General features: G+C 41.4%; 1 protein-coding gene across 1 annotated transcript; it reads right to left on the reverse strand.

The window, feature by feature from the left end:
* Positions 1–5,293: 5,293 nt before the first annotated feature.
* Positions 5,294–10,950, reverse strand: spag6 (sperm associated antigen 6; the record flags this gene model as incomplete). Its single annotated transcript, XM_083995414.1, has 11 exons — positions 5,294–5,354; positions 5,818–5,963; positions 6,089–6,205; positions 6,626–6,817; positions 6,980–7,132; positions 7,593–7,766; positions 8,727–8,932; positions 9,049–9,232; positions 10,026–10,192; positions 10,725–10,820; positions 10,926–10,950. 11 exons carry the CDS (start codon positions 10,948–10,950, stop codon positions 5,294–5,296), a joined length of 1,521 nt encoding a protein of 506 aa, XP_083851540.1.
* Between the last annotated feature and the right edge of the window lie 642 nt (positions 10,951–11,592).

Genomic DNA, 11,592 nt, shown 5'->3' on the forward strand with positions numbered 1-11,592 from the left:
CCGGTGAGCTCGCTTATCTGATCCCCACAGAAATGCTCTGTAGTGTTGTCGTGGTGGGCTTTGGGACCAGGCAACAGTGTGACTGTGACTGTGCTTGAGCGTTCAGGGCAAACAGGAGATTGGTTTTACCTCCAGCATCGTACCAGCACACACCCAGTGGTGGTGAACGGTGTGTGTGTGTCAGTGTTCAAAAGTTGTGTGGGGGGGGGGGGAAGAGAACAGGGAGGAGGGAGGTTTGGAAGAGCTGCTGCAGGTGTAAAGATACATGTTGTTAAATCATTTACACCTCCAGCGTCGCTCTCTTCTCCAACCTCAGCTGTGAGTCTGTTTATACATTGTTGTGTTATTATTGTTGACATTTTTAAAGGTGGTTTATCTGTGTTTGAATTTGGCGGTTTTCTGAATTGACATGGTAAGAATTTTTTGGTTTCTGTTCTTGATTTTTTTTTTCTTTTTTTGTATATTTTGCACAAGAGGAAAGGAACCAAATGTTACGAATACGATCCCAATTAGTCGACATGGTCTTAATAAGGGAAATGCAATATACATGTATGTACGTGAGAAAAGTTGTTGTGCGTGTGACATTCTCTGGATAACCAACTAAAAACAAGTCGTCCTCCTTGACTATTCTTACCCATGCAAAAAGCTTCCATCACGATATGTTTGTTTAGATATCATAGAATATATTCACATTTATATTTTTACATTGGATTTTAGTCATGAAATATAGTTGTATTTAAAAAAAAAAAAAGGAGCCACCCGTGGGAATGAATGATGGTGCTGTGGTAAATGAAGAATGATACTGCTTGAATTGATACAATGCTTAGTATATATATAAATATATATGTACTTTTAAAAGTTAAAAGTCATAAAAAAAATTGCATGTCACAGGACTAAGTTTCCTTCGCCCTCTATAGTCTGTGTTGCTGGCTGTTCAGGTTCTGTTTGTGTCCCTCCACTTTAACCACATTTGTGAGCTGTTCAGCGTAAAAATACTCCCTACCATGCTTTAAATAACTGTTCTTCATTGTATACACTGTGCAAGATGTGTGCCTTTATACTCCAAAATTATTTAATTTTATATTTTGTAATCTTTTTTTAAAACAAAGGTAAAAGGTTATTTTAATAATAGGGTGTTTACTTTGACATGCATTGTTTCCAACGTTATTTTCAATCCCCTGCTCAACCTTCTTCCACCCCAACGTCCCTGTGTGTTTAGATCTGCTCATGTTATTCAGTCAGTTAAACGAAACCTTTCTTATGATTGTGTTTTAACTGACAAAAAGAAAAAAAAAAGTGAATATAGTTGTCTTAAATTTAAAAAAATGCTGGATCTGTGTCAGTTCTTTACATTCGGATCCACCATTTCTGATTATTCAGTGTGTACAGGCATCCTCGGCCCCGCTCCGCAGACTGGAGTCGGGGTCTGCTGATAGTAATCCGTTCTTCTTCGGTCGCGCTGGTCCTGCCTTTATAACGAACGTCTGTGTGTGGAAGTGCATTGTGGAGTATGTGTGTTGTGATTGTGCTTTTTGTCACGCGCGTCCTCGCTAACTGACGGCTTCCCCTCCACCTCAGGAGTCTGTCGCCATCTTCATCACATTCACCCCACGAATCACAGATGCAGTCACTTTTCAGGAATGTGATCATTTTCAGTGTTTTTGTCCAAATTTTCACTTCAACTCCCATTTCATTTCTCAAAACTGGTTTACATTCTCTTCCTTCCTGACCTCCTTTTTTTTTTTTTTCCTTGTAAACCAGGTCACCTGTTTGTTGTCAGGGAGATTATCAGCAGATAGTTCATTCTGAGTCAGCAGTTAGTTGGTATTTCTGTGTTCTTTCACTATCAATGGCCTGTTTTGTTATTAATGTAAATAGGTTGTGTCATATGGAAAACAGACTGAGGGAACACATTAAACTTCTAGTCTGCTTTGCTCTGTTTGGCCCTGGAAGCTTGCTGTAGTCCAACATGAGCAAATGTCGAAAAACAGAGCAGTGCATGCTGGGAGAGTGGGGTTTTTTCCTGTTTTTTTTGTTTTTGGAATAATAACTCTGGATATCATATAAGGAAGAAAATGCCAGACTTCAAACTGATGCAAATTAAAGACAATAATAACATGCGGCCTGCTGCTGTACCTTGAAGTGAGCGAGTCCTCGCTTTCAGGACTTCTCTCATGAATGAGCCCATTAATCCCACCCACCAGTCAACCTGCTGCCAGCGTTAACTTTTGCCAAAAGCATCTTCCAGCAGTCAGAGCTACCCCTACATGAGCTTGAAGAACATTGTGTATTGTGTAATGTGTCTGTTGAAACTGAATTTGTTTTTTTTGTTTTTTTCTGACCTGGAGATTAAGCGAGATGTGTCGCTCATACGTGAATATGTCCGGAGTTGTGGGACACGGCCCTGTGTTCATGTGGTTTGTCAAGTGTTAAGGGAAAATTAGATTACAGATGCAAATGAGCGGAGGCCAGGCAAGATCCTGCAGAGCTGGTTACGTTTCCTTTTGGCTTTAAAAATGAAAACACCGAAACAAAAACAAAAAAAGTGGACAAAATATTTTTTGAGAAGTGCTAAAAAAAACTGGTTAAATCTAGTCAATTTGCATGTAGACGTCAAGTCAACACACACCAGGCCAGGAAATCCCCTCCCCTGCAGAATGTGCTTTGGCCTCAGGACAGCCACAAGTACTTTTAGGCTTCCTCTAAAAGACTCAAGCATTATTGTGTGTGTATGTGAGTGTGTGTGCGTGGGTGTGTGTGTGTGTTTGTTTATTGCTGTCTGACAATGGTTGGTGAGAGTTTCCTTTCAGTGGCAGAAAGGCCAAAATGATGTTGTATGTTTATTGTTCTTCACATTTAATGATGATGATAATAATAATAATACACTCCATTCCATAAGCATTCACTCAAACCAATTAAAGCACTTGTTCTGCTTAACTCAAAGGTTACTCCTGATGGTTTGTTCTTTGTTGTGTCAAATCTCCTCCCTCGTTGTAAATGTAATATAATAACTGCTGTATGTTTGAGATCTTATATATTCCACAGTAATTTAGTATCTGCAAAGAAAGAGGCGAAAACAGGAGAGGTTAAAGGTTATGATGAAACTGAAGTCATTTAGCCAACCCCCTTTTTTTTCTTCAGAAAGAAACAGACCAGTTTATATCTAACCTTATATAACCTTTTGAAGTTTTGTAGTATCTCATCCCATTGTGACGTGATCATCATTATCAATAGCTGGTTAAGAATACAGATTTATTACAGTGTTAGTTAGTTTTAAAGATTTTTGAATATTTATGTGATTTTCTGTTTATTCTCTGTCCGTTTTTTTTTGTTTTTTTTTAATTAATGAAGTTAATTAATGCAATAGGCTAAGATAAATTTAAAAAACGCGACAAAATGCTGTGTAGACAAAATTAAAACAGGTCACTGCCAAAATGACGCGCACGAAGCTGCCGGGCGAATAACACAAAATCAAAGTGGTAAATTTATGAGGGAAATAAAAGTCAAAAGCATAATAACAATCTGACAAATCTGTCTATGGTCAATGTCACTTTATAAATGAGTTCTTTCCTCGTGTGAGCAAACCGCACAACTCACTTCAAACAAGAGGAACAGTCTGCAAATGGAAAACGGAATTTCAAGATTTTTTTTTTTTTTTTTAATTATTAGGCTATTTTGTTTTCTGTTTATGAGGAGACTGAACACAACACACGCAACTTATCTGCCATTTTTAATACAATCATCATGATGAGGATATTTAGTTCTTGATGCGCTGGTTCTTATATATTGGCACTGTATTTTTTCTCATCTGGAACAAAAGGTTTTGTGTTGAAGTAAGCATGAGACAGTTTCCTCCCTGTCATTTAAAACATATTTTAATAATTCCTTGCAGTTGTAAACGCCCTCAATCACTTAAACCCAAATCTGAGTTATTGAAGAGATCATTTCTTATTCCCGCACACATTTTTTTTAATTGGATTCATCCCAAAAAGCCTAATTTTTACTTTATTTGTCACAATGTCGAAAGTCTCACTAAGTCAGTGTTTTCCGTTTCCAATGATTTAATTTCAACGAAATGATCACACGTTCCCACGCAACATCTACGCATCAGAATAAAGTAAAAAAGAAAAAGAAAGAAAAAAAAATCTCGGAGACAGAAAGTGCACGAGGTGGCGAGGCTGCGTCTACAGAAGGAAGGAGGAACATGATAGTTTGTTTTCGATCATGTCGCTTTGTTTATAACATAAAATAAATACATTTTTGTTCTATTCCACAATAAAAGCGGAAATAGCCTAAATAGTTCACATGTGTGCTCCGTGTTTGATTTATTTAACACAGCGTTACAACTGAAACTTGAATTTACTATGCAGAAAACGGCATTTGAAGGCGACGCAGCACAGTTATTGAGAGAGCGGAGTGGAGCAGCTCCGATGAGGCTGGTGGAGAGGAGAGGAGGGCGGCTCGGCAGCAGCTGCGTGTCCCCGGCTCGGGCTGCGGTGAGCGGCGGTGAGCGGCGGAGGGATGTCTGACTCCGCACCGGGTGGCGGTAGCCCACAATGCGGGGGAAACAAACAAAGAGCGTCGCCTCGTGTGCGCTGCAGCTGCCGCACACACACACACACACATACAACGTGCACACGCACACAGCTGAGCCACAGTGAGAGGTCACTGCCGCCAGGGGGCAGTATGAGCACTGCAAACCACACTGAGGCGGAAAGAGACTCATTATCGCAGGTATTATAAGCTACAGTCGATGCCGAGTTTTAGTGTTGGTTTAGTTTATTTTTTGCCTTTTAAAATAATGATGGATATAAAGAAAAACGTGTTGTATTGTCGCACTGTTCCTGTTGAGATGTGAAACAGGGACACTGTCTGTCAGCCTGTGGTGTGATGATGATCTCCATGTGGCTCTGTGAGGGAGCTGCTCTGTAACAGGACGGCTCTGCTTCTAATCCACGTGTCAACAGGCTGCTGAAGTGTCTCTGAGCAACACACCAACCTCCAGTACAGCGGCTCTGTCAGTGAACATGACCTTTGACCTCTCTGTAGGCTACTAGTCAGCATAAGAGATTTGGTTTGACACTTTAAATTAAGATGCTGTTTTTTTATTATTTTTGGCTCAAACCTTATGCAAGCTGTACCTGGCTGCAGTCACAATCAATATGTAGGCTATTCAGAGATTTTTTTAAAATATTTTTTTTTATTTTTTGCATCTTTAAGCTACCTAAGCTATAATATAAAAGAAAGAAAAACTTCATTGTTCAAATAACAGGAATTGTTCTTCTAACTGATGTCATGGCTGGTAGTTCTCCAACCTCTCCAACAAGACCTCAGAGTAGCCAGGAGAGTAGTATCTGAAACAAAAAAACACACACAATGTAAATATATATATAGGCCTATATCTACCAAAATAAAAAAGTATTTTCACTACTATCATTCAGATAATGCCGAGTTTTCCTTTTTAAATCTATCCACTTCTGCCCACTTTTCAGAAACTATTTAAACTATGTGATCCTGTTGTAATTATTCATATAAAACCCTTTAATTAAAATCTAACCAGCATTTTTCTCGTTGGTTTCGTTTGTGACCATTTAAACTGAAGCATTTTGTTGCTGGAGAAATGCAACAGAATAAAGCAACTTTCATCTGACGGTGGAGGAACAGATCTGAGTCAGCACTGAGCTCTGAAATGACTGTGTGTGATGACATGAGTCAGTTCAAGATTACTGCTGCTTAGCCTTAGCCTCTGTGACGGTGACACAGAGAGAGAGAGTTTGGGTGTGGAGGGCATTAGTCTCGTGCCGCTATGTTGCCTACTTGACGATCTCCTCGGGGAAGCAGCTGTTGATGGCGGTGATGTGCTCCTGCAGCGCGGAGCCGGGCTCGGCCTGGATCTCCTGCACCTTCTTCAGACCCCCGCTGGTCACGAACAGGCGCCGAGCCTTGCTGTCGTGGGGCAGCACCTGCGACGGAGGGAAGAAGGAGGAGGAGGACAGAGTGGTCACCGGCCTTTGCGATCAGATTTTGAAAAAAAAAAAAAAAAAATCTATCGAAACTGAAAAGTCCGCAATCGCAGACACGCACTCACCTTACTGAACTGGCACGCGACGTGTTTGAGGATGTTGCTGGGCGCGTCGTAGAGGAGCGGCTCCAGAGCAGGCAGGTAGGTGCACTTCTGCAGGACGCACTTCAGAGCTTTCTTACTCTGAGAGGAGGAGGACATCAAATAAATGAAAGGTAGCTATTATTTTTAAAATCACATAAATATTTTTCCTTCATCTGAATAGGCTAACCTCCAACTTTAATCCCTGCTCAGACTTTCTCTCTGGCTTTCACAGTTTGTCTTTGTGCACTTAGAATAAACTAAAGGCTCCTTTCTATTGACAATACCGACCATCTGAGTCTTTTAAAAGTGTAAAGTGATTAAAAAAAATGTGAGCAACTGTGTAAAAGAAAAAAGAAACACAATATCCTAATTTAATAATTATTGATGTGCCAAAAATAGGCTAGTAAAAAAAAAACAGAAATAAAAGAGCTTTTTTTTTAATTTTGAGAAGTAAAAATGTGTGATTAAAAACTGTGACCTCTACGGTGTGATGGTGCGTGGTGTGGGTGTGAAGCAGACTTTGAGCTGCAGGTCCTCGGAGCTGCTGGGGTCCGTGTAGAGCTGCAGCAGTCTGGGCAGCAGGTTGGCGGCGGCCACCGCCTTGGCGTGCTCCGGCGTGTGACGGCCGATCTGACCCACGGACCAGGCTGCGGCCGCCTTGATGTGGTGCTCCGGCTCCTCACACAGACACAGGGCCAGCTGGGGCACCCCCTACAGGACAGGAGGACGCAGCACAGCGGGACTGGTTGAGTTGGTGTGACCTAGATACTGGACCTGAAGGAATGTGTCTAGGTTTGGCTGTCACATGAAGTGCAGATTAACCACACACACTCTCACTCTCTCTCTCACACACACACACACACACACACACACCTTGGAGAGAATGACAGCCATGGCGAGGTTCTCACTGTGAGCTGCCACATATCCCAGCATCATGATCCCCGGCAGCCTCAGGCCTCCCTGGCAGTCGCCAAGGTAGTCCACCACAGCTGCCATGCCTCCACAGTTCACTATCAGCTGGGACAGCTAGAAACACACACACGATACACTACTGCTATTGACTGTCGTGGATACAAATGTGTGTGTGCAGTAGCTTTTACTTTATTTGTTTATTTGGATGTGACAGTGCACATTAATGGACATAAAAACATGTAAATGTGCCGGATTGTAGCAAAAGTAGCCTACTAATTTCCATCCGGAGTCCCATAACATAAAAACAGTTCAGTGACAATACACATAATAATGTAGACAAGACGACTATGACTATGTAAAACATATTAACAAACATGTTCCATGGGTTGGGGAGTTTCTGGGAGATAAAGTGCATAAGTGCTGGGTTAAAGTGACAAGTGCAGGAGTGCATAGGTACCAAGTTGTATTGCAGGATGCCCTGTAAGAATGTAAGTGCTAGATAGTATTGCACAAGGCCCTCCATCAGTTTAAAGTGCCAGGTTGTATTGCACGATGCCCATTCCACCCAGCCTACCTCTGGTGTGTGTTTCACCACCTCCCTCATCAGAGTGGTGACGTTCTTCCTGACGTACTCGTCCGGGTCCCGGAGGCAGGTCACTGCTGCAGGGAAGATGTCGGCCTCCACCACCATCTCTGCCAGGCCCACAGAGTGTTTACTGATCTGGCTGAGCGCTGAGAACACCTGCCTCTGCACGGAGACACAAACATGTCTCAACATCTCCAGGTATAAGACTGAATGACTGCTTCATGTTATTCAGAAAATATATTGGAGTGTCAGTTGTCTGCTTTAACCACACTTGAATTGTTCTATTACATTTTAAATGACTTGATTTAAATCTTTGCATTTCATCATAATTTCAGGTTTTCAAAGATTGATAGAATCTAATTTGTGCAGGATCCTAAAAAATGTCAATACAGCTTTATTACTGTATTTCTGTATATGGTAAGTTTTGTAACTGAAAATAATAATAATAACAATAATGTTAATTTAAAGCTAAGTTACTACAATTTAGTCATTTACAATCACAATTTAATTTTTAACCAAAATAAATAGATTTTTTTGAATGAATATTTTAGATTTTTATAAAGTTCATAGTGAGAAATGTTAATTATAAATGACAGAAATGTTTCAGTTTAGTGTTTTTAAATAAAATTATGTCAGGGAGAATTTTTCTAAATCACTTAGATTAATAACAAGCAGACAGAGCAAGGTTTAAGATAGGACTGGGGGGAGAAATAGGCTACAAATTTATATTAATATCATATAAATATAAAGAACAAAAAAGTCTAAATCATAAATATTATTTACCATATAAATAATCTATTTTGAAGTATTTTCTAATGTTGAAATATTAATTAGAAATTTGCTGAATTGCTAAATTTGTTTGTTAAAGTCATTCTTTCATATTATTTGATAACAGCAGCCAATTATAATTTGACAGAGAAATAACATGCAAAAACAAATAGTATTATGTAACTGAAGCTTTAAGCTTCAGTAATCAAAACAACATAAGTTCTAGGCTATAGCCTATTTAGCATGAAAGTGATTGTTATAGTGTTTTTATTAACATTTTACATAAAAATATCTAAAATAACTGTCCCTCTCTTTGTTGCCATCATACATCATGAGTTGAAAGCAGCTGCCCACCTTGAGTTTTGCGTCTGGGTTGAGGATCATCTCTGCCAGTTGTGCGATGGCACCGGTGTCGACCACAGTGTGAGCCAGCTCTGGTGTGTGTTTGCAGATGTCACTCAGGGTGGAGGCAGCGATGCGTTTGAGGGCCAACTCAGGCTCCCTGAGACACATCACCAGCAGGGGGACGGCGCCTGCATCCACAACGCACTGGGACAGCGCTGCATGATGGGAGAAATGAAAAGATATACGAGTTAAAGATGAACACAAGAAACTGAGATGTGGAAAAACTCATGGAAATCCAAAGCCTCCAGTCCAGTGTGTCCCTCCCTCTTACATGCATTGTGTCTGGCGATGTTGCCCAGAGCCCAGGCTGCAGCCTCCTTCACCCCGGGGTCAAACTCCTCCAGGCAGAGGACCAGGGCATCCACCCCCCCACAGCCCACCACCGCCTGGGACAGCTCCGGGGAGTGTTTGGCTACCGCACGCAGCACAAAGGCTGCTGCTTTCTTATAGAACCTCTGCACACAGACACACACATGGCACACACACACATTAGTTGTCATGGCTCTGCAGAATATGAGGATTTAACCCACACTAGACTTTTATTAATGAGACACAGTGCAGTTTTATTGCTCTGTAACTAAATGGAGAGCCTTGTCCTCATAAGTCTTTTCTTGATATATTTCTGTTATTTTTCATGCAATGTTTAAACAACTCGTGTATTTTAGAGTTTCTCTGAGACTCTTGAACTTTGTTTTGTTGCGATTTCTTTAATCTCTTGTTGATTAAGGGCTCAGAACGATGAACTTTAATTACTTTTACATACAAATGATCTTTTCCATTTGTTAGTATGCCAAACAATTAAATATTTGTTCATGTTTACTATAATTATTTGGGTATTCCAACATTTCTTTAGAAACACAAACTAAATCTTAATTTCCCCACATTTTTTTTAAAATATTTGTTACACTGTAATAAAATAAAATCCTCCAAACTCTGAATTCTTGTGAGATTACCAGATTATTACATGAAACTGTGATGCCCCTTTAACAACAAGAACTAAACCTTGACTCCCTCTATCCCGAGCCTCTTGAGAGAGAGAAAGAGAACAAAGGTCTGCTTGCACTATTGGTAAAGGGCTCTTAGGTTTTGAAGTAGCCCCCAAGCGAACTGCCAAGTTGGCTCAAAACACACGGTCACATTCAGGAGGTCGACCCTGAGGCCTCTCTCTTCCCTCTCAGGGTGGGAGACAACCAGGATATCCACATGTCCAGATGAGCAACAGATTATAGGAGGAGATAGGCTACTGACGTTCTGCGAGGCCAGAGAGTTGACCAGCTGGGGCAGGATGTCCTCCTTCACCACAGCCTCAGCCAGGTCATCGCTGTGGTCGGCCAGGCGGCCCAGAGCCAGAGCTGCTGTCTGCTGGATGCCGGGGACCACGTCCAACATCAGAGGACGCAGCATGGACATCACACCTGAGAGGAGAGGAGAGAAATCTCATGATGATAAATAGTTTAATAGATTGGTAAGAAGCAAATGTGATATCATGTCTCATCTCTCAGCAAATAGGCCTACATACCACACCTTACCCGTTACCAGATTTTACTGGTAGCCATGAGTCTGGGGGGTAGGTCTATACTTTTCAACTGAATCCCTGTCTCACTCAGTAAAATTAATTAAAAACATATGAAAACCCACTGAGTGCAGGGGGTGGGCATAAAAAGCAGATTAAAGTTGATCAAATGACTCCTCCAACGTCTGTGATGTAGTGACATTTCTGTCAAACACTGAATAAAGACACATATCAGCAGTTTTCACAGCAAATAGCCTATGTTTCATTACATATGTATCCATTTTAGAGCTTTATTTTTTTAGTTTGTTGCAGGCAATGAAAAAAGAAGCACATTTTCAGACTTTTCTCTACATGACACTTCAGCCTCAGCTTTTCCAAGAGACACCAACCCCAGTGTTGTCTAGTTTTATTGAGGCTTTAGTTTAGTTTCTTACCAGCCTTTTGCAGGATTTCAATGTTTTGTGGTCGGGCTGTAAGATCAGCAACAGTTTGCACAAACTGCATCCTCGCCTTCTGATACTGCTCGAAAACTGCACAAAGCACAAACAGGGACAATGTTCAGTTCAGTGTGATCATAGGCCAACACCACTTCACTCTCATTTTTTTTCTGAATCAAAACAGCCCAGGAATCTCACCTTGGATGATCTGCCGTTGACTCATCGTTGCCCTGAAGAAAGACTCGTCTCTCCAGCGTTGTTCCCAATCCCCACACCCTAAACAGCCCAGAAATAAACCGTGAATTTAGCTACCACAGGGCAGGAGTCACCGCAGCGTTTTCTCCCAGGTTCAGGTTAGGTGCTACTGTTGTTGTTAAGTGTTGCCCTGGCAACGCACAGGAAGCAGAATGTTCCCATCGAAGATCGTCTGTCGTCAGGGAGGAGTCACTCCGCCGCGCGCTGCTCCGCACGCGCCGCCGGTGTGTTCAGGCCCGGAGAAACATCCGGAGTGAGAGTCCTGTCCGCTTCCTCCGATCAGCCCCAGCTCTTTGTTCCGCTAAAAGACTCACGCATTTTCACAACATCATTAATCACCACGTTGGGTCAGAGAATCAAACGCGGCGTGCAGTTCAGGATGTAATTATAGTTATGCAGCAGCCTATGCAGTCATAGGTTCGTTATGATAGGTATTTGAGTGTGTTGGCTGCAGGAGGAGCGTAGCCTATGTCCTCAAATGACCCGTCTGGACCAGTTATTATTAACCCACTAGAGCATTTTATAAAGGAGTGATATGACTTAATGACGCGATTACTGCTATTATAAAATTATAAAATATAACGGAAACATGAAAGATTCAAATGATTGG

This window comes from Trachurus trachurus, assembly GCF_905171665.1.
Source record: "Trachurus trachurus genome assembly, chromosome: 20".
In the NCBI taxonomy this organism is placed as follows: Eukaryota; Metazoa; Chordata; class Actinopteri; order Carangiformes; family Carangidae; genus Trachurus; species Trachurus trachurus.